The 23794-nt window shown below is 38.4% G+C and overlaps 1 protein-coding gene across 1 annotated transcript in view; it reads left to right on the plus strand.

The window, feature by feature from the left end:
• The window catches only part of LAMA3 (laminin, alpha 3), a gene marked incomplete at its 5' end in the record, with an annotated part of 37466 nt that extends 20977 nt beyond the window's left edge, over window positions 1-16489 (plus strand). Inside the window, 20 exons of the mRNA XM_009585002.1 lie at window positions 803-979; window positions 2055-2206; window positions 2305-2467; window positions 2954-3087; window positions 3603-3753; window positions 4610-4729; window positions 5661-5785; window positions 6116-6236; window positions 7436-7576; window positions 8350-8480; window positions 9386-9517; window positions 11140-11284; window positions 11587-11747; window positions 12163-12352; window positions 12655-12795; window positions 13594-13753; window positions 13893-14020; window positions 15597-15690; window positions 16041-16160; window positions 16344-16489. Of these exons, the coding sequence (XP_009583297.1) occupies window positions 803-979; window positions 2055-2206; window positions 2305-2467; window positions 2954-3087; window positions 3603-3753; window positions 4610-4729; window positions 5661-5785; window positions 6116-6236; window positions 7436-7576; window positions 8350-8480; window positions 9386-9517; window positions 11140-11284; window positions 11587-11747; window positions 12163-12352; window positions 12655-12795; window positions 13594-13753; window positions 13893-14020; window positions 15597-15690; window positions 16041-16160; window positions 16344-16489 (2832 nt within the window). The remainder of the gene's footprint in view (window positions 1-802; window positions 980-2054; window positions 2207-2304; window positions 2468-2953; window positions 3088-3602; window positions 3754-4609; window positions 4730-5660; window positions 5786-6115; window positions 6237-7435; window positions 7577-8349; window positions 8481-9385; window positions 9518-11139; window positions 11285-11586; window positions 11748-12162; window positions 12353-12654; window positions 12796-13593; window positions 13754-13892; window positions 14021-15596; window positions 15691-16040; window positions 16161-16343) is intronic.
• Window positions 16490-23794: the final 7305 nt, after the last annotated feature.

Below are 23794 nucleotides of genomic sequence, written 5' to 3' on the forward strand. Positions count from 1 at the left end.
CCCAGGGCATCTCTGCAATAATATTTGTACAATAGCCTCTTGCCTTCCAAAGTACATTGTGGTGGCTTTGGCAGCAGAGCTAGAGTGGGCTCTGCAGCTTAGAGGCAGGGCTCTCCACCCACGCATGGCCAGCTGAACTCTGATACTGCCAAAGAAGTTGTGTAGCCCTGTGCTCTCATGTCTCCAGCTCCCCCAAGACATTAGGAGTCGGCTACTAGCACCTTCTTATTACACTGCCCTTTCTCCATTTAAGCAACTGCTGTAGTTGCTCAAGGGATAGTGTGGTCTCAGGTCCCTGAGAAGCATTCCTGAGGTCATCACAAATAACCTACAACAAATAAGAGGAATCTATGACCATGGTGTAAATAACTGAAATAGGTTGTGTTTTTATTAATATCAGAGTGCATTATAATTTCCAACAGACAGTCAAGTCCAGCTAAATGAAGCATCAGGATATGTATGTAGACATCTAAATAATTCATAGGCTTGCTCTTTAGAGCTTCAGGGCACATCCTTCCCTGTCCGTTTATTGAAGGTAACAATTACTTGACAGAGGCACAGTAAGGGTTGATTAATTGATGTCTGGAGTAAAAAAGTGCTGTGTTAAGTGTTAAGTATTGATAGTACAGAGTACTGTTTCCTAATTATATTGTTTGGTAGGATCAGAGTCCAAATCTATAGTAATTGATGGCTGTAACATGACTAGGGTATGTAATAGGTTACTTCGCAATTAAACACAGCAGTGAAGTAAGTAGAAGTAGTAGCAATAGATAATTATACTGAATTTTGTTTTTCTTAACAGGTTGCTATTCCTATGAGGTTCAATGGCAGCTCTGGTGTAGAGGTTCGACCTCCGAGCAACCTTGAAGATCTGAAAGGCTATACTTCACTTTCTTTCTTTCTCCAAAGACCTCAGACAAGATTGGACACCCCCCAGAGGGCATCAAATAAGTTTGTACTGTACCTGGGTCATAAAGATGTAGGTATATTTTAAGATTATAGCTACTGTTGGCCCATTTCTTTATAATTGCCATTATGTGGTGGCAGAAGTGTTCTGTGAAGAATAGTTCATTCCTCCACTGGCAAAGTAACTTGTTGGGTGACTGACTGCTTTGCCCTTTGATGCTTTGCTGTTTTGTTCCTTTGGAATTTAATTCTCAGTCATGGATACCATCATACAGTCTTGTCAGAAGTGTCAGGTTCTGCAGCAGTCAGCACAAACTCAGCCCAATTCCTGCCTCAGAGCTTTGACTCTTATCACGATATAAGTCACTGTGAGTTTCTCTGTTGGTTAAAAAAAAGTGATCATTTCAGTTTTAAAATTCAGTCCCTCAGCCCCTTCATTTCTTTCTCTTCTGAATATGTAGAATAGTACAGACCTGCTTGTGCATGCTCAAGCACCATCAAACATTTTGAAGATTTCCTGCATGCGGTTCCTAACTATGTATTTTTAAGGCTTGTTATCTGTAGTGAGTCTTGTGCATACACAGAAAGCTGTTTAAAGGTAGTTGTTCTACACTGGATTTCACTTTTTTATCCCCTGAATATGTGGCCAGGATATCTGTTGACAGCATTTTAATTGTTACTTGTGAAATATGGTGTGTTAGAGAAATAAAATGTGAACTGTTTGGGAAAATGACTGCTTCCAGTCACCTCTGTAGGAACCGTTGTCCTTGACTGAGTGTTATTCCAAACATCTTTTTTATTTCACAGGTGTTGAGTGTAATTTTTAGTAAAGGTGTCAAGTTTTCATGGCTTCAGCTGGTAGATGTTACAAATGTGAAAATTATTTTAGCTACTGTTGTTATAAAAATAAAAAGCCACACATGACTCTTCAGTTAATTTATAACTATATTCATTGAATCAGTGCAACACAGAAGATTACAATTTTTTCTTCCCAGAACTGATAAACTTAATAACAATTCTCATCATTAGGTGGGTGAATTTCTTATGCCTCATGCACAGTATGATGATGTCTCTGAGGAAGTGCTGCTGTATTTTACCTTCATTAACATTAATCACTTATTAATGATTATTTGCTTTGCTATTCTTAGGCTTCCAAGGACTATATTGGTATGGCTGTGAAAGATGGTCACCTCACTTGTGTCTATAACCTGGGAGATGGTGATGTAGAAATAGATGTGCAGCCATTTGTGACTCAGAGCGAAACTGAGGAAGCTGTTATGGATCAAGTTAAGTTTGAAAGGTACAAGATCCACAGTGCGCAACAGTCTTTTCCAAAGCCTGTTAAGAACATCTTTTATTACTGTGATGTGATATTTTACCTGTCTGTTTTGGTTTTAGGATTTACCAGTATGTAAAGCTGAATTACATCAAAGCAGCAACATCAACTTCTCCAGAGTATGAAAGCCCTTTGACTGCAAGCAGTGGAGGCAGTGACACTCTCCTAAATCTTGATCCCAGCACTGTTGTCTTTTATGTTGGAGGATACCCACCAGACTTTAGGGTACAAAGAGTTGTTTAGTCTTTTAAAGAGATTTCCATGTTAATCATTCGGTTGTTCTTACCAGTAAAGATTGGAACTAGCAGTCTTTCAAAGGCTGTGTAAAAGTTTATCCGTGTCAGTAGGAATAGAGGGGATGTAAGGAGATGCTACTTCCTACAGAAGCTGCCTGGCTTTTAGTATGCTAGAACTCAAAGAAGGGAGCATGATGGTATTTCATCTGCCGAGGACAGTGTGAAACCTGTCCAGCCCTGCTAAGTACTATTCCCAATCCATCCATATGACTCCACTTTAAATTGTGCTGCAGTACTCCTGGGGTGGTATCAGATGGTTTGGATATTATATACAAAGATATAATAATTTTATGATATTTAGAATGTCATATTCTATGTCTTATTAATATTTGCAGTAAGTCTTAGCAGTTACATGTCAATGTAAAATCTTGTTAGCTGATGTTGATGGAATGTTTCTGATGACACTATTTTGCAGCCTCCACGTAAGCTAGACTATCCTCATTATGAAGGCTGCATTGAATTAGACAACCTAAATGAGCGTATTATCAGCCTTTACAACTTCAAGAGGACATTTAATCTCAATACCACTGAAGTGCAACCCTGCAGAAGGTATGATATAAACACAGAAGTGTTTCACAGTTCTGTGATTTTATCATTATGAATTCTTGTCTTTTCACATCCAGAAGAATAACCACTGTGGCTAAACTGGTGATTTTTTTCTAACTCTTGGTCATTACTACATTTCTTAGAGAAAATCCTCAGTGTTGGTGTGATTCACATCTATGGCGATCTCAGTCCACTGGCCAACAATTTAAATGTTACAATACCCAGACACAATTCACGGACTAATGTATTCAGCGCCTTTATAGAGTAAATATTACATTAAGTGCAAAAAAGTCAGTCACTAATGATTTCCTCTCTAAAGACCATATATGAATCCAATAGAAGCCAGTGGAAGGTTTTCTGGTTTTCTCTTTACTTGGGTAGATCAGAATTTGTCCCTATTAGTGGCCCTGTACCAAATGCTTTAACTTAAGCTTTTTTAAAATTATAATGACAGTAAGTCCATGTGGTAATAGTTTTTGCTGTTATGTATTGACATCTGTGACATTGAATTATTACAGGTATAAAGAAGAGACTGACCAAAGCTATTTTGAAGGCACTGGTTATGCCAGTGTCACACTGAAAGAACCAAATACCCACAGCCGAGTACGCTACGAGCAGACAATTGAGACTACTGCAGATGAAGGCATTGTGTTTTTTGCAGCAAATGGGGTAATCCGTGGAATGCTTCTGTCTGTTTTGTGGTCCAAGAATACTTCTAAAAACTTGGCTTACTCGAGAACATGTTAGATTTAGTAGTAACTGTAAGGAAATTTCTTAAAAGTGTTTTTTTGTCTGTGTGGCAGACTAGTCAATTCTGCTGTATGTTTAATGTCATATGGTTTAGTTTTAGGTAGTCCTGTGAGGAGCAGGGAGTTGGACTTGATGATCCTTATGGGTCCCTTCCAACTTGAGATATTCTATGGTTCTATAATGGCTGCTGAATACTCACTTTGTCAAGGCTGAGAAAAAAGCTATTCCAAGTAGCTCCTCCATTAGGCCATGCAGAGAATTCAGAACTGGGGGTGGGCAGGGAGGATGTAATTTGAATCAAACCAATTTTGAAATACTGAAATCCTCCAAAAGTGTAAGTGCACTCTTCCCAAATCTAGACATGGGTGGTAACAGAGTAAGGAAGAATTTAGAAAGTGATGTGGTGACTTATACTTGTAAAGGTGCTCAAAACAGCAGTGATGCTACTTATCTAATAATATTATAGGCGTGTTTGCAATCACTGTGACATATCCTGGATAATTTCTCAATGGTGTAAAAAGTCAGTAGACATCTTGAAATGACAAAAAGTCCTCTGTAGATTTGGAGAATACATCTGGAGCTGATACCAGATCTGTTTATAACAGTTTGAAGTAATTATGGTTGTTATTATTATAAATTTTAGTCTGCTTTGTGTTATCTTTTCCCCCAAAAGCTTTATTGAAACAACTAGATAGCTTCATTAAAATTATTCACATGACAGTGAAATATATATGAAATGTTGGCAGTTTAATTGTGGTGTTTTTTTTTACTGCAGGATCAGTTCATCAGTGTGCTCATTAAAGATGGTCATACAGTTTTTAGATACAAAGTTGGCTCTGAGCCTCCAAAAGAAATAGAAACCAATGCAACTGTAAATGATGGAACATATAAACAAGTATGTCATTTTAAACAGTCAAGTGATCATTATTTGTTAAAATACACATTAGCTGAAACTAAACATCTTGTTGTAAAGTTTAGTTGTGAAGTTTTCCTTTTGTGTTGAGGGTATCAAGCTGTTGGGGATTAGTTTGGACATGTGAAAATTAATCTTTCTACTGTCGTGCTTTCCTGTGAAAAATTTCAGTTTTAACACAAAAGCCACCGAAGAAAAAAACTCTTTGACAGAGCATTGCTTTATTTAGAGAGAGCTGTGTACATTGCTATTATTAACATTATTTTAATACTTAGATTAGTGTTTTTACCACCTAAGGGTTTATTTCTTCAGGCCGTGCTGATTTTTACGGAGATCACTTTTTTGTAGTCTTTTTGTTGTTGTTTGTCTATTTAGCTTCAGTCCGGCTATTTTGTAGCACTACTAGAGTGAAATCATAAAGACATTGTTAAAACCTTTCATTGCCATGTTGATTCATTCTCCCTTTTCCCCTTACTACATCTCCAACTAAACACGTAGGTCGCAGGGTCTGCTGGAGGGAGCCTTTGTGCCGTACTGGGTCAAGTTACCTCCAGCCAGATGACTGACCTAGTCTTTGTATCAGGCAGCAGCTCCTGAATCTTCAGCTGCAAATAGAAGGCAATATCTGAATGTTAGGTGAGGTGTATTTTTAGGGCAATCTTCCTGAGGAAAGTAAAACCTCACCTTATATTTGGATAGTAGAGCATTTTCCATAGGCATTTGCTTTGGCTAAATGCCCAAATTTTGCAAAGTACCTTTGAAATACTGCAATTATTCTGGATTTAAGGCACTAGTAAACAAGAGGAGGGAAAAAAAAATAGTGTTGTGTGCTGCTCTGTGGGGGTACTTTTAATCTGCTAAATGATTTTTGTTTCTGCTAAGTGAAGTAATTCTCATTATTCACCTATTTCAGATTCATTTGGTGCTTGCCCGAAGTAAGAATACTGTTCATGTCAGTCCTGATATTAAAGCCAACATAAATGTCTTCCTTTTCACTAAGTATTACCTGGGTGGAATTCCACCTTCTCTACGGGAACGGTGAGTAAAAATAAAAAGACTGTAATACGCAGGCTTTGCATGGAAACTCCATCTAAACTCTTTCCTTCGGCAACTTCTTTCACACTCTGTATTGGGTATCTTATGTGGTATGAAAATAACCATGATCATACTTATCTGTTTTTGGCTAATGGTGGGATCTTTGTTGGACTGTATCCTGAAGATTGGGTTTGAAGGATCTGTGTGCAAGAAAGATTGCTTTTGTTCTGTTTTTCTATTTCTTATATTGTCAGCATTTACAGGCTATTATACTGTGTCTGCTTTGAAATAACAGGCTATTGAACTCTTTTTCCTTCCACTCCCTGAAACCAGCTTTAATATATCCACACCTCCATTCCGGGGCTGCATGAAGAATGTGAAAAACCCTAACACTGCATCTGTTATTTTTGACGAGACTGTTGGTGTCAGCAAGAAATGTTCAGATGACTGGAAGGTAACTAACAAAGTTCCTTAAAAACTTCTGCTAGAGTTCACAGAGTCTGGTTTGTCTATAAATCCTGGACCATTATGTTTTACTTAGGTCAAAAATTATATTTGGTTAACATGTGATGGTAATAAAAGAAGCTGGGCTTGGTATGAAAATATGGAAGAAAGGAGACTCCACTCCTACTGTGATAGCTTGCTCCATCACGTAGTCCCCCCTGTTAATTAATGCTGTGTACAATTAAGAATTCATATTTACCATGTAAATTTGCTGGCTTCCAGTTGCTGTTATTGATTAGGCCAGAATACTTAGTTACTTAATACTACCCAGGATCTTTCTTCTCACCAACGTGCTTACGCTTCCTAATTAAATGACTTCTCAACTTCTTTTCTTGAAAGAGCTAAGCAGACTCTACTTCCACCGAAGTCTCTCATTGTAAGGCTATTGCTCCACTCATCTGATTGTTTTATAACTATTTTCTGTGCACCCTTGAGTTTTGCCATGTTCTTTTTAAAATGGGACAATGTGACGTTTCAGTGTTGGCTTAACCAATGCTGCATGGAGAGATGAAAACTACCCTTCTGCTTCTACTTACTGCTACTTACATGGCGCGTGATCCCATTTGCCCTTTTTACTATGGCATTGCACTGAATGTTTGTGCTCATTTGCTTTCCTTTTGTGGCATCTAAACTTTTCACAGAGCAATTTTTTTGCAGGCCATTTCCCTATTCAGAGGGTCTGACCTTCATTCTCTGTCTGTATCTGTATAACTTCTCATGTGTTAAAACACGTTGTGTTCAAAAAGGCCCAGGTATATCCTGTCCCGTGACTCACACATTTTCATTTATGTAGCTCATCTGCACAGCTCCATACTTATGACCCATTCCTCCAGCTGCTCACTTTTGTGTCCCCAAATGTGAAAAATTTCAAAGCCATCATATTAATGCAAAGAGTAGCTAGAGATGAGCAGCTTGTTATACCCAGCAAGCCTCATCTCCCTTTAGAGTTTCTCAGATCATAGTTAATGCTGGTGAAACCAATTCAGTCAGTCTGTTCTGTGCTGAAATAATTATACTTGAAGTTTGCCTTATGCTTGGTTGTGACTGGAGTTGGTCCCAATTATGTTGAGTAGGACAGTTGTTGTCCCATGTTGCCATTTCTTCTGATTAAAAGGAAAATCACTGAAAGCATTATTATCTCTCTTTCAGCTTGTCAGATCTGCAGCTTTCTCCAAGAAGGGAACACTGAGCCTGAGTGCAGCAGGTTTCCCATTTCCCAAGGATTTCCAAGTTGGCTTTGGCTTTCAGACCATGGCATCGACTGGAACACTCCTAAATTACAATCTACGGGTATGAAACACGTTCAACTTAGAATACGTGATTGGTTTTATTTCTGGATCAGTCATGTCTGTTTGTGACTGTGTCAGTCTGGCATCAGTTTGTGTCATAAGTCTCATGTAGATTTTAAGGCAAGAAATAGCAATTATAATCATCTTTTGAGCATGGCATCTTGCATGTCATAGGCCAGAGAAACTCATCCTGGCAATTTCTTCACTCAACCAATGAGTAGTTCGACGAGTAACTCAGCTTTGAACTTGAACTTTCTGCAGAGTAGCTTATGCACTGTAACACCACCATCCCAGTAAGATAATTGTTGTCTAATACAATTGGCTGGAAATTTTCTCAGGAAAAACTGGCATTCTGCCCATGCAGAAATGTTACCATGATCCAATATGCAGAGAAAAAGAGCTGATTTGTTCCCTCAGAAAGCAGGGAGGTTCAAGCAGAACCCTATTCTTGCTGGCTGGAGGAGTTAAGAGGTGAGTGCACACCAGGCATTTGAGAAGTGGAGAACTGAATCCTCTGCTTTTTGTAAAAATAATTTAAACAAGTATTTTAAATAACTATTTGGTATTCAGAGTGCAGAGGTATTTTAAAACAGGAACTATGCTAATCGTGCAGAACTGGGCGTAATATCTGGTACTAGATGACTGAGAAATGCCATTTTAGTGTCAGAAAATTCTTTTCCCACAAGAGACCACTGAGAACTGTATTAATGGCAATATCAAGGAGAACTAAAGGCCCTTGCATTTACCTGATCATTTTCTGGGATTCTTTTATAGGGTAATATTCTTGACATCTTTCTGAGACCTGGCTTTGTAATTGCAAAGATGGGAGAGAAGGAAATCGAACTGAAAAAGAAATACGAAGATGGGTCAATGCATTATGTGACAGTAATAAAAACAGACAACAGGTGAATCCAGTTCTTTATCTGATTCTTTTATGTTGTGGTTGGAGAAAGAAGATTAAAATTTAGTGTGACTTGTTGTTTGGGTACACAGCTAAAAATGGCTTCTGCTAGCAAAGAATACTGGAAAAATGAAGCAAAAGGAGATTTTTGGTCTATGAATGTGCATGTCGGTACCTGTGATGTTTCAGCTGTACGTCACTATGCATGTCTTTCATAGAGTGCCTGAGTTTTGACTGATTGTCAAGCTGGAGCTTTGGAGCTCTTCCCCTTCCCATAGCCTTTACATATGTCACTGTAACAAGTGGTTAAAGGCCCAGGGAAGAAGCTAATATTTTATCTGTTTTTTCAATAATGATCTATTATGTAGATATCAGAAAAGACAATTTACTGAAAAGCTCCTAAATCATATTGATTTCTGTGGAACACATAAAATGACATAAGTGTTAGTTAAAATGACAAAGTTAGCCAATTGCTATAACTTTGGGTAATTATAACTTAATTGGCTATATTGGCTATAACTTTGGGTAATTATAATTTAATATTATCTGTACTAGCTGTTGCTAACATGTCAAGTGCACTATTTTGACACAAAGGATGAAATCCTGTCCCATAGTTGTCAGTGAGAGTTTTTTCATGAATTTCAATTGGACCAGGATTTCATTGTAGGACTGAAGTACTAGCTTCAACCCTTGCTCAGTATCTACTACCAAAAAGCAGAGCAGTTTCATAGCGGTCAATGAGCACATACTGAAAAAATCCCAGAAGTAAGCTAATGAAGCTCTAGCATAATTACAATGTAACAAGAAAACACATCTGTCAAACGGTTCTTTTTTTACACATATATATTTCATTTAGGTTCATAACTATTTCTTTAGATTCCATGCTTATTTTTATTCACTTTGTTTCAGAGTACGTCTGCTGGTTGATGATGAGTCAGCTTTAGTATCAGTTGACTCTCCAAGAGCACAGGCATTAAGTGAACCTATAAATTTTGGTGGAGATAATTTTGAAGGTTGCATCTCAAACATCTTTATAAAAAGGTATTTGGCCTAGAAAGATTTTAGTTTCGTGCATTTTGGCCTGTTTTCCTTCTTTAATCATATTAAAATAACTTTTCGCTAAATTGCTCTTCTTCTGCATGCATGAAGCCTTCATGAATGCATAACTTTGCTGCCCCAAAATTTTCTTTTATTCAGGCAGAATATACATGGTATCAAGTTGTAAGTAAATCTGCTGTTCAGATGTAATGGAATTTTAGTCTGAATCATACCCGTTTAGTAGTCTTTTAATCAAAGAATGAACTGAATTGGAAGTATCCCAACAAGGCATCCAAAAAGATCTGCTAGATTGTATCATTATAGCTACACAGAGAGCCAGGTAATGAAATGAGCAAAGCTTACTGGCAGAACCAAAACAGTTACAAAGGCAAATGAAAGCATATGTATAAAAATCAAGTGCCTGATTTATGTTGTCTCTTTTTTCACATGTGTTTTTCTGGTTATTAGAGACATCTTATAGGCAAAATTTAGGAGAAAAATTAGGCATAAATATGTTCTTTGAAGAAAAGTACTCCTTGAGTCACAAGTGGTGTCCCAGTGGGCTTTGTTTTATCTAAGTTTTGATGAATGTTTATACATGTGTAGAGTTTACAAAAAATAGTGTATTTTGATTTGATTATCATAGAAGCACAGAATTGGGTTGGAAGGGACCATCTAGTCCAACCCTCCTGACAGGGACATCTTTCACTAGATCAGGTTGCTCAAATTATATCTTAATTTAAAGCACTGCAAGACAATGAAGTAACTTGTATATTAACCTCCCCCTCCAAAGCCAAATTTGCAAAATTGCTTTTAGTACAAAAATAGGTGGAGAATTAATATTGTAGCTAGTCTGATCAAGCGAATGGAGAACTGGACCAGAATTGAAGAAGTTCAGGTTCTGCTCCCAACTCTACCACTCTTCTCATAGAAAATCACGGGCAAGGAGCTTCATTGCTTTTTCTAGTTATAAAGTGTTTTGTAATTTACTGATTAGAGATGCTGTGTACAACTTACAAAATGATAGTATTACTTAATATTATTCTTTATACACACAAGAAATCGCTTTTGACAGTCTTTCTGATAACTTGGCTATAATTCTAAACCTACATATTAAGTTGTGATGGGCTTTGCCTGTTGACAAATCTCATTAGAACATCTTATTTAAGGAGAGAGTGAATCATTGAGTTAGCAGGACCTGATGTTGCCATTTTTTCTTGATCTGCCACTGGTTATGCATAATTAACCAGCAAAGTTTTGTAGTCTGATCCAGAAATCTTATTCAATCAAGATTGCTGTCATTTTTTCCCCTTTTTTCAATGGCAATATTTGTTTGTTTTTTTACAATAGATAGCTTTTAGCAAAAAGTAGTTTGTTTGGAAGAGATGAGAACAAAACATCAGAGTTTTTTCCACAAACAAAAAGAAATGGGCAGAACCAAGACAAGTATGAATACTTTTTACAGCATTGAACCTACATTTTTCATCAAAAAATGAAAACTGGTACTTTAACATCAGGTCACTGGGAAATCCATTTTGTACAGAACACAGTTTTACAATTTGTTGTTGATTACGCTAAAGAAAAGGAATGCTGTGTCACAGCACTTACTGCTTTCATCACTCTAGGGCAGGTCAGCTCCCTGAGGTTCAAAATCTCATTAATTATACTGCAAAGACCGGTGTATCCCTCGGAGCTTGCCGCAAATACGTGAACCTTGAACCACTGCTGCTGAAAGAATTTAAAAATCCTCTCAGGTTTAAGATGCTCAAGGTATGGTTATTTTTACTGTCATCTTCGCTCCATATTGATGCCAAGGCTTTGTCTGCACAGCCATGGTTTGTAGAACTGAGATTCAGATGTTATTATTTTCCTTCCATCTCACATCTGAAGCAAGTTCTCTCATTAGCAAGTTCCGTACTAAACCCATACCTGTCCAGAATGACAACAGCTTCTCTGCCATCTAGAGAAGACTGTTGACTGCCTCAGGTGGGAACTCTTAAATGTGTAGATTGAAATGGGTTTTTTTCATGTTCACGCATAGTAAATGTTTCAATTCTGTCTTACAGGTACAGAATGAAAAATACCTTGATTATTTGAAAGCCGCTAATGTGCAAAACCAGCAAACCGACACTTTACCAACTCAGTTAAATGTCAGCAATGAAGCGTATCTCCTTGGAAACACACCCAACAGTTTCATATCCTACATGTTTTCTCCACTGTCATCTACAGACAGGTAAAACAAATGTTCTCTGTTCTCCTAATTGAATTGTCCACTTGAATTGTCAAAGGCTGCTTGAATATTTGCCTGCTAAGAGTTAGGATTTTCTTCTTGCTTATGTCTTAGGGCATAACAGAAGAGTTAGGTCATAACAGAAGGTTCAGGCATTTTCTTTCTTTGCTAACACTTACCCAAATTGCGTAGATTGACTTGGATGTGGTGGACAATTACAGTGCATATTGATGCCAAGTCCTAAGCCTGAATATGTCAACTTTCATTCACGTTCAGAAATGTAGAACACTGTGATTCCACCCAAAAGCTATTCTGCATTTCACAAATGGAGTTTCACTGGCATTTTTCTGGAGAACAGAAAGAATACAATAACTAACAAAATAGACCTATATTTGAATATGCTTACTTTCCACTACAGGTTACATTTTTCTGTAGATGTACGGACTCGATCATCAAGAGGATTAATAGTTTTCATGGAGGAAAAGTCTGAGGACTCTTACATGGCTCTTCACATTTCAAAAGGACGTTTTGTCTTTTCACTTGGCTCTGGAGGAAAACAAATCAGAATCAAAACCAGTATTAAATACAATGATGGGCAATGGCACACTGTAAGTAATATGGCACAGGAACTGTGGTGAAACCACAACTAGCATTCAGCAGGCACAGCCTATTGAATTTTTAAGTTATTAGAAATTCGATTTTCATCATCTGAAGTTAATTCCTATGCCTGAAAGTTCATGTGATTGACAGGTCTCTGTTATAAGAGAGCTTATAGAGAGTAATGGTCCCAGCATCTTATTTTCAGTTTAAATATTTCAACAATACAGTGTTTAAGTTAAAGCAAAAAAATCTCTAGTGGCTTTCATTGGCCTTGGGGTTTTACATTCTGTTATGTTTGCACCTTGCAAAGGTGGTCTTCAGCACAGATGGGAAGAATGTCCGCCTTGTTGTTGATGGTTTAAGGGCCCAGCACGGAAGATTAGCAACAAATTCTGCCATCAGCATTAAGCCACCAATCTACGTGGGAGGGCTGCCATCACTGAAAAGACAGGTAAATAATTGACACATCCACCCACACACACTCCCCATGCTGCATTAATTACATGTGAAAGTGTTAATATGCAGGATTTCCGTGTTGAAAAGGTTTGGGGGATACTTCCAAGCACCGACTGAGCACCATCTGTGAGTGGTGTTTGCAGTTGTTCATTACAGATCTTTTTCCTCACCTGTTCACACAGCTCTCAGCTGGACCCATATTTTAAACGTGCGTTGCTGTGACACTGATGACAAGCATGTACTGTTTTCATTTCTGTTCTTTAAAAGATAAAAAAGACAAAAGTCACATTTGTAATTCCAGGAATACCCCCTTCCCACAGAATATTTAACTCAGTGGACTAAGCGATAATGTGTAGAGAAGCAAAGGAATCCTTCTCATTAAGGAATTATGAATGTAGAACTGGATTTTAATCTGAAATATGTGTGGTTCCTATTACTTCAAAAATTGGACAATTAATGATGCAGGGCATTTTATAAAATCAGATTTAAATAAACAGCCTCTTAGGAAGGGAAGGGTGTACTTGAGTTTTCACAACTCCTGTTGCGTTGTCTTTTTGACACATTATTGGGAAGTATCTGTTCTGCCAGCAACTCAAAATCAACTGTTACTTTCATGTTTTAAGCTCTTTCTTTAAATTTTGGAATACCTTTTCACTGCATCAGAGATGGGGTTTAGGTGCCTTTAGTGCCAGTTAGCTTTCTACAGTCCAACAATACAAAACAACTAACGGGTATTCTTACTTTAAAAATTGCCATCATGCTTTAGTATTCATGTTTTGAAATATGCTTTCAGAATATACCAATGAACAGTTTCAAAGGTTGCCTGAGGAATTTTAAGATGAATGGAAAAGTCATGAATGCACCTCAGCACAAAAATGGCATACTTCCATGTCTGGATATTCCCATGGACACAGGGATTTATTTCTTTAATGAAGGAGGATATATCACCATTGGTAAGCTGTGTAGAGATTATGGTATATGGAATTATGTCTTAAGTGTATATGTGTAAGGATTTTTTAATTTATTTTTATGTGGTTTTCCAGTTACCTCCTCCTATGATCATTCCTCTACCCATTGTTTAATTCTCCACAGGTAATTTGCTGATGGGCTTGGATTTTAGGATTGTATTTACCATTCGACCAAGGACTTCAACAGGTATACTCCTCCATGCTGGAAGCAAGCAAGACAACTACTTGACTATTTACATGGAAGGAGGAAAGGTAAGTACAGGCTGTGTTTCCATTTCAGCTGTATTGCCTTCATTCAGCAGGGGGAATTCTGACCTTGAACTCTGGACTTATGTGTTACAACATTTGTCTATAGGTACAACGTTAAACAACTTCCTCAGAGTTGTTTAAAACCATCGCATGGAAAATTGAGCATTTAACCTGTCTTTATGCCTACATTAGCAGCTTCCATTGTGTGCACTCTAGCTTGCACATGCTTTCTTCACAGTGGTCAGCAGTAGGGCACAGTCTTAATTTTCTCAGGCTTCTGAGCCTTTGCAAAAACCCACTGGGGTTTTGGCCAGAGGCTACAGAACTCCGTGGCTTATTCCCACTCCTACGTCAGTCATCATGTGGCTGTACTGATGCAGTTCCATAACCACGTCCGTTATAGAACTTGAGCAGTCTTGCTTTGTGTTTATGGGTGTGTCATGGTGGTGATTATTATCACTGTTGCTTTTTCGTAACGTAACAGCTTCAGAATGTGAGTCTTGGACTACAAAACTATTGTGGTTGCTGCTGGAGAGACATCAAATAGAAAGATGTCAGTGCTCCACAGAGCTGTCTCATGGCACGGTTTAAACCAGCATGAGTCTACCTAATTTCAGAAAGCTCAGTTTTGCTCTTCTCTTCCCGTATTAGGGAATTTGTTTTTATTATTCATCTTTTTGTCGTCAGTTAGTTTCCCCCAGATCACTGATCTGGTTCAAGACACAACTAGCACATGGAAGCAGGGGCATCAACAGCTGGGGACTCCTTAAGGGCAAGACTGACCACTTTTTTCAGCAGTAACTTAGGTTCATGCTGGCTGTCAGTGTGGCCGGGATGGAACAGGAAGGAATAAAAGGTCAATGGGACACCATCAGTCAGCCTGATAGGAAATGGACTCAGCATATCGATTACCTGACCATTACTAAGTTTGTTGTAACCATCACACCAAAAGAGAGTTTGAAAGGAAGATGTTGAAAAAAAGTAATGCACTCACAAGGAATGAGAAGCAAGATGTGAGAAAGCACAAGCAGGTGTTTGTTCAAAATGTCATCATAAATAGTCAGGCTGCAAGCTTTGTGAGTGAATTACGAGTAGTCCAAAATAGTGTGAAAGACCAGAGAAATATATTCCAGAGATTTTTCTCAGGAGATGCCAAGCGTGTAGACTGCTTTGGGAAAGGAAAGGAAGGCCTAGTAGGAAAGAGCTTGTCTGAGAGAGATTATGTCAAAAGAATTAACGCAATTTTGTAAGATTGAGGGAGAGAGACAAAGGTATGTATTTATGTGTGTAAAATTTGTCAAATATCCTCTCCTGGGATTCTATTAGGGAAATTTACTTTCTTCTTGGAGAGGATAATTTCTGAAATATGTATACAGCGACTGTGACTCTTAAAACTAGGTGAAACCCAGCCATCACAAGTTCAGTAGGAGGATAATTTCTGAAATATGTATACAGTGACTGTGACTCTTAAAACCAGGTGAAACCCAGCCATCACAAGTTCAGTAAATTACTTAAAGTACTGTATTTTTCTGTTGCTCTTTTCTTTGCCGTTGTAACTTAAAAGATAACTTTTTTACAGGTCATTGCTGCTGGAAATAGTGGTGCTGGAGAATTCCAGACATCAGTCACACCTAAGCAACCTCTGTCTAATGGACAGTGGCATACTGTTGCAGGTACGTTGTATCATACCAGTTCTTCTGAAACTTTGATAGGGTGGTGGGCACAGAGCATTGCAGCCCCAGATCTTATTTTTATTAATCATTTCACTTCTGTTTATTCTGAGAATACTCTTTAGAACAATATAAGCATCTTGTGTTAATTCAAGGCTTTACATAAGACGGGGTTTTTGGGCTGTATTTAGCCCCAGAGTACTTAGATGTGTCAATCTGACCTTGAATTAAAATAACATCTACTTTTCCTACAAGTTAAATTTCAAGACAGATGCTATTTAAAAATAGTGCCATAGCTAGTTGATTCTTTAATAGGGTTCAGAAAGAGTACTTATTTAGCTGCTTCTTTGCAGTCTCTCAGAAGGAGAACATGGTGCAGCTAGAGGTGGGCACACAGAGTAACTATACCACTGGACTTCCACCCTCTCCTTCTAGACGTGTTCATCAGCCACTCTACTTTGGCACAATTCCAGGTAATATTATTGCTTCTTATTTTCTCATATATCTACTGGCTTTTTTCCCTTTCCAAAACAAAGGTCCTGTTCATGCATGTAGTCCTGTATCATTCTCCCTCTTTTGAAAGCCTTGCAGTAATTAATGTTGTTTAAAGTCATTCTCATTTTATTAACTTGATCTTTCTACCTTGTTTTTTGTAGCAAATTTGGACACATTGTGGCTTCCAGTTAAAGACCCATTTTTTGGCTGTCTTCGGAATATTAATATCAATGACAAACATGTCTCCACCAGGAGAGTTTCAGAGGTTCATGGTGTAGTGAGTTTGCACGGGTGCCCGGCGAAGTAACTTTGCTGTTACGGTACTTGTACACACATCAGGTTGGGTCTGCTGAAGTACTGTGTGAATTCACGCAACGGGCGTTCCCCTTTTGCTGATCACCGTGTCACTGTCATCAGGCTGGTTATTCAGAACAGCTGGTGAGCAAATGCATCCTCCGGATGTGGACTGCGCCAAAGCAAATTAAAAGTATTTGCTTTGATAAACTCCCTTTTAAATGTTATTGATTTCCAAGGTAATCCGTTGTGCCTTTTGAAATATATGCAGAAAATATAATTGTATATACCCTAGTGGGCCAAATTCTGCTCTCACCCACAACAGCATAGACTTGAGTAACTCCAGTGTCTTAATTTTGGAAATTTGCCTTAATGCTGGTCATCTTGAGAGCAAATTTGATCCACTAATATAAAGAATTTTATAAAAATATAAATCTCTTTGGATTGATGTTTATACAGAAATGTACATTAATGTTAAAAGTAATAATAATAATATAAATGGAGTTTGAAGCACTTTAAGGAGTGAAACTCTGGGAGTTTGTTACAATGCTAGGAATTCTGGGGCCAAATAAATGCAGTATGTTCTTAAAACCATCCATTTTCTTGTTTGGTTATTTCAACCTGGTGTTTCTTTTTTGTACTTTTTACAGGCTGCTAAATCCTGCTTGCTTTATGCAAATATTTCTGTAGCTTTAAGAAGTTGATTTGCCTGAATAAGCAGGAATCCATCATGTCTGCTTTTTAGAATTTGGCTATATAAAAACCTCAGAAAGAGAGTACTTTTTCTTGTAATCTTCAGAGCCAGAAAGTCTCTTCCATAGGCTTTTTTTTTTTCTGATTAAATGAAGACAAGTTATATTAGGAACAGCAGTTGCACCTGCTACAGTTATGTAGCATGAATTGCAGGACTGAACCAGTAAAACTGTTTTCTTTGACATTCAGATCTTTACTTTGTACCTGACCGTGACCCATGGTGGAGGGCAGGGGACCCAGTTTGCTTTATTTTTCTGAATACAGGGCTGAACTGAATAGATGTGACATGGCTTCTTCTTCCACTATCATTCAGAAGAAGCATTTTGATAGTTACATTTTTTTTTTTCAATTCCCTGATGCCAACCCTCTTTTGCAAAATTAAAACACTTTCTAAGGCTGGTCCTAGGCAGGAGTAGACAGCGATGCAAACAAACCCTCCTTCCCACCTAATACGATGTTTGCTCCCACGTTCGGCTGCCTTCTTCCTCAATGTGAGCAGCGTGTCCTCAGTGTGTTTGGAATGAGGTGCTAGCTGGATTAATAGAAGAAGATGCCAGACCAATAGCCCTTATGGCTTTGGTCATTAATCCCTTATCAAGTTTTTGCAGCTTTGCAGGACCGTTGCAGCTTTGCAGGGTGGCAAAAGTGTCAGAAAGCTGTTTACACCAAATCCTGTGTTGCTTTTTCTTTTATGGCAACTCTGCTACAGGCAAAGCTATGTCCATGCAGAGGTTTCTTAACTGTGGAGCTAGTTTTGGAGCGAATGAGATGCAGTGAAAGCGTGCTGCGGTTGAAACCTCTGAGGGAGCAGAGGATTGGCACATTATGGGAGAGCCCTCTTTCTGGAATGGTCTGCAGAAACAGCTTCTCCTGTATGGCTGCCTGCCACGTGGGACAGAAACACCCATCAGCCTGGAGGTGGTGGGGTTTGGAAATCATCTTTTCAGATAGCAACAACTGAATCCTTTCTACGTGTAAAGCCCCCTGCCTTTGAAGTAGATTGTCAAATATTCAGGTGACCAAAACCACAGAAATACTCAATTGATTTACTGGCTTTAGTTGGCACTGAAAATTTCCACAAGGAGAAAGGAAGAACAGTTAAACTTTTATCAAGCAATTCTCTAGTAACATTTCATATCTCATGCCCACCAGACTGCTCTCTGAAGCAGATTTTCCCTAGTCACAAAAAAGCCTTTTCCTTCTTCCCTTCCCCCTTCAGAAAAAGCAAACACAGCAAAGATTTTTGCATCACAACCTGGAGCCAGTCCTGGATTTCAATTCCCTTCCATCTGATTTTATTTTATCAGTAGTAGTTTTAAATGCTGACAAGAAGAAATGAAAAATGTATAAAGACTTGAGTAAATGTAAGTTAAAATGATTAGTAAGTATTAATTCCAGTACAATCCTAATGCATAACAAAAAAGTAGAAAAGTCTTTCTGGTTTTTAAGGTTCTTGGTTGTTGGTTTTTCCCCCCCAGTTTCTTCAGTTGTTTTGCTTCCATAGAGTCAGGCTGTCACACGTTGTTGAGACAATCAATAAAAGCCAACTAGAGTTTCAGGTTTTGTACTTTAACATAGATAAATCTATGTCAGGCTGATAAACACTTAGTAGAAAGCTTTTTGTTCCTCAAGAGCCAATGGATAATCTTTACATGAGGAAAGAAGTTGTCCTGTTTAGATTAGTCTGATGAAGAATTCTTATTTTTGAAGAAATCCACATGGACACTGAACTGTATTTCATGCATTGTCTGTTCTGTGCTTATATTCTGAATTTTCTCACATGGGAAGCATCTTCTGGAAAACAGGAGCCTGAATTTTCAAGCATTTCAAGTCATGAACGTAGACATAATTTCAGTTGTAAAGATTCCTTCTCTTCAGGTTCACCAGTAAAGATCTTTGGTAAAGTCAAAATAAACAATTCCCCCAATACCTTTTATAGAAGACCAGAAGTGACTAAATCTTTTAGTAAGATGAAATGTTATGTGAATAAATAGCAATGTGAGCCTTGGGTAAACACCGTGTCAAGGGGTTCTTTTTATTGTTATAAGTAGTATTTCCAAGGCTTTCATCATCTGAGTATTGCCATTTGAGAGTAACTTCCATGGATTATTTACCTTTACCTCCTTTGTATATAGCATTTCAGGTGGCTCCCCATATCTATCAATTTCCGTGTTCAAACAAAAGTAACTCCCACAGGAGAGACTTTCTCTGTGATTTTTTGTTCTCCAGTCATCTTTACTATTTGCTATTCAAGCCTTTAAGTAATAATAATATTTTCAATGGTAAAAACTTCTCAACGCCAGTCATCCTTTCTAAGCCTGCATTATTACTCATTGCTTGTGTTCAAGGGTGCAAAGGTATTACAGCTTGCGTTTCGCTTCATTCACCTTAAAATTAGAAGTATTAACCAAAGAAATGCATATGTTAATGTCTGCTGGCAAGATTTTGCTATATGATTTGTAGCTCTTGAAATTCAAGCTTCTGAGGAAAGTGTTGAAAAGTTTAATGAAAAAGGATCTAATACAGTGTTCAATACACTGAGAGTGCATGGCTAAAAACCCACGCTCTTTAACAGTGTGTTTAGATTGCCACAATGGCTCATCTCAATCCCAAATCAATTGCATAAAGAGAGCAGGAGATTTCCTTTCCAGTCTAAACCACATTGGTATTGCTAGCGCCAAATCTCTCGCTTGTCCATGTAAGTATCAAGGGCAAAGGGTTCTCCTCCAGTTAATTTGGATTAGATTTAATAGGATCATGTTATCTGGGGTGGACAACACCAAGGTCTGTGAGTTCCGTTTATTATAACTACAAAACATAGCCAGATTAATGGGAGCTGAAAGACAGTTAAGAAGCCTAACACTGCTTAGGCAAATAAAACTGCAGGCAAATAAAATGAAATAGATCACAGGGCACAGTAGAAAGGAATACACATTCACTGTAGAAAAAAGCATATATATACAACAAAAACATTTTTCCTTTTCACTGCTTATAAATGATACTGTAACTTTCTAAAAACAAAAGCTTCCAAGCAAAACTTCTTAACAGTCTTCCTGTATCTCAGCTTGAAAGTCTGTGCTTTTGTTGCTGTAAAGCTTTCATGTAAAATCCAGAGCCATCAACCTTTCACTTCTGTCAGCAGCAAAATGAATTGGGTGAGTTAACTTTCTCTGGTTTTGTAGTCTAGTTTTGTAGTTTGGAGTCACCTGTGAGCGATTTCGTTTTATCCCTTCCTCTTGATGGTAGCTTTGCCTCTTCTGGAGTCCTCTATGAATTATTTGGGGTTTTTTCTCCACTCTGCTTCCTTTCTGCTCCTCATAAAATAGCCTGGAAAATGTGGTCTTACTGAAAATGCTATAAATGCATTATGGCTTTGTAATGAACTCTTGCCATGCTTTTTGCCTCTTACCATTCTCTTTGTGGTTTCCTCATTTAAAAAAAAACTTCTGCATCTTTCTCCAATGATGTAAGGAAATTCAGGGCACAATGGTCCAGTCTTCTGTAATCTGTCTGTGTTTTCTAAAAATACATTAAATGGATGTCCCTGGCAAAAGGAACTACTTTACGTTAAAGGGGGTAGTGCCATAATACAATGTTATAGCTTCACTGAAGGCATTAAGACTGTAAGGCAGAAGCATAAACCTCCTTTGTGCAGCTGGCCCAGACATCTCAAAACTGCAAGAGGCTGGTCATTGCCAGAGCTGCAATGAAGCATCCTCTGAGTATAAAGAATTGCAAGCAAAATAACCAATAAATCTTTATGTTCTCTCCATCAGTTTTGGGGATCCTCTGTAGCAATGAAACCAAACTATGATCTGTTGTTCATATCATAATGTGTCTTCTGGTTTGCAGCTGATAGCATTCATAATATATAAGATTTTTTTAAACACACTCCTATCATTACTTTGCACCTCAGCCAATTACTGTGTTTCCCACAGGTTGTTCTGAAAGTGAAGCATACGTGAAATGTTCCAGGAGATGCAGTTTCTTTGTTAAGATGTCACCTGCTCGTTGATAAAGACTGAGCACTGCTGCATTATTACACAGAATAAAAAGACAGATAGTTGGCATCATGATCTTTTGTCTCTGTTCAGTTATATTTAAACTGGGAACAGCAACAGATTTCTCTATTGTGCGGGAGCCTATGTCTAAGATTCCTGTCATAGGAGGAGCATGCACTGGTAAGAATGAGTAATTACATTCATAGGAATGTCAGTAATTTATAAATTAATAGGGAAGAAGACTGTTAGAATTTCAATCCAGAAAGAACTGTTCAGATCTGTTTTTTGAAGCCTGAAGGCATAACAAAGAAAATAATTTTAAAGGATACAGAAATAAATGGCTCTGTGTCCAGCTCTTGCAGACACAGTTTTAATTAACAATGTATTAATAACATAATGAGCCGAAATCTATCAGCATGAAATATTACTTAATAGAGGATTTATATTGTTAGGTAACAGCACCTGCCATAAATCTTAATTCTAGATTCTTCTGATTACTTTCTGATCAGAATTACTGTCTGGATGCTACAAAACTAGAGAGTCAGAAATAACACCTGGATATCAATTCCTCTGGCTAAGCAAGGGTTTCAAATAATAAAATTTACCTAAGAACAAGCTGTCAAATCAGTAATAAAGTTCTAACTTTCCCTTTGCTGTACCCAGTTAAATCAAAGGTAATGACATACGCCTGGGGACAGTAATCTAGGTAGTAAAGAAGCTAAAGGCGCTCTGGGCAATTCTCCCAGAAGAAAACACGTAGGCGTGATCCAAAGTTCAGTGGCATAGTGGAAAGCTCTAACCACTTCACAGGACTTTGGCTCACACACCTTATTAAAACATGCAGAAAATCTTACATACACTTTATAAAAAATGTATTCTAAGATATTGCCAAGGTTTAAAGAGAATTGTCATTGCAGATTAAATCTGTTCTGTAATACAGGGCAGGACACAGTCTCCAGAAAACCTAAGATAACCCTTTTTATGCAAATATACATAAATGGAAACTTTACACAAACGCAAAGGGTATTTGCATCAGCAATAGGGGTGGAAGCAAGGAGACCACGCAGATAAACCGTTCTGCCTGACGAGTGTCAGCGGTGAAGGCAGCGCTGGGGCGCGGTCTCAGACCACCCTCCGTGAGCCAGCCAGCCTGAACGCCCAAAGAGCCCGCCCGGGCCCAGCGCCTTCCCAATCTGCTCGAAATCAAAAGTAACTGCAGTCATCCCACTCTGACTTTTCCAGGCTCAAAGAAAAGAAAACCCTTCTGGGAATTTCATTATCCCTGCATGCAGAAGAGTAGGACCAAATTTTGAACTCTAAGTTGTATTTAGTCAGATTCTTGTAACTTGATATTGCCATGTTAAAGGAAGGAAATGTTCCCACTGCTGAGCCACTTGAGAGGACGTGCGATCACTGAAGCTATGCATATTGCATTTGTCACAAAAGATAAAACAAATCAACGTGACGTATATACTCAGAACAAATTTAATTCAAAACAGACACCACAAAACCACTAATGATCGTCATCATTGTTATTTAATTAAAATGGAATGAATAGGTTAAATCTTCCAAAGAGACACTGAATGCCATCAAACAGAATAAAGGCCAGGTGCATGATCGGTATAAATCAACATAGCTGTATTGTTCCTGGATTTGGGCTGATAGGAGAAAAGGATCTAGTCTTGTTTATGTAGCCTCTTGTTTTCAAATGTTGGGAACACAATGTATAGATCTTAGGAAAAGCATTTTGCTATAAAGAGTTAAAACAAAGAATGTTTCAATTAACTTTCTGTGAAAAAAATACTGTATTTTTTTTATCAGTACAAAAAATTACCCAAAGAACAGATGTGAGCCTAGAGGATGGGTAGAAAGAAAAAGACTTTATGGTTGAAGAAGGAAAGGTACGTAAGGAAAAGTAAGCCTTAAGACTGCTCTGAGAGGATTTACCCCTGCCAAGGGAAATGTCTACAGGAGAGAAGCTAGTTAGAAACTGTGATGGCTGGTAGCTTGACTGAACAATTTCAGGCTATATGGTGGTGTCAGGGAGGCCAGTTACTGCTCCCTTCCAATCCGAGACTCAGCGCTACGCTTCTGGGCGCTCCTGCGTGCCTGCATGGCGTCCGGGGGGCCCCGGCCCCCTCCGCAGCCCGGCCTTTGCCTGCTGCAGGGCTGGGTGCCTGCCTGCACCCCTTCCCCGGTATTGCCCTGGGAGGGGAGCTGGGGGGGAACAGCTTTTCTCAGGTTTCACCTCCTCTCTGACCAGATGCTTGGCCTATGAACTCTCAAATCTCTCTCTGTGTTGGGGAGTTCAGAAAAATGGTAGGCCAGGCCTGGCATACGACAGGAAGGAAAAGAGCACGGAGCTGCCACTCCTGGCCCTTTTTGTTTCGCTCTCTGACCCTTTTCCTTTTGTTTGTTGTACTCAGTATAATGGAGGGGAACATCTGGACTCTAGTGACAGCAAACCAAATTTGTATGCATATAGCAGATAATTAAGCACGTGTCTATCTGCAGCTGCAAACAGCAATTAGTCATAAGATAGCTTTCCACACCCCTCCCTGCCT

This window comes from Fulmarus glacialis, unplaced genomic scaffold (assembly GCF_000690835.1).
Source record: "Fulmarus glacialis isolate BGI_N327 unplaced genomic scaffold, ASM69083v1 scaffold9219, whole genome shotgun sequence".
In the NCBI taxonomy this organism is placed as follows: Eukaryota; Metazoa; Chordata; class Aves; order Procellariiformes; family Procellariidae; genus Fulmarus; species Fulmarus glacialis.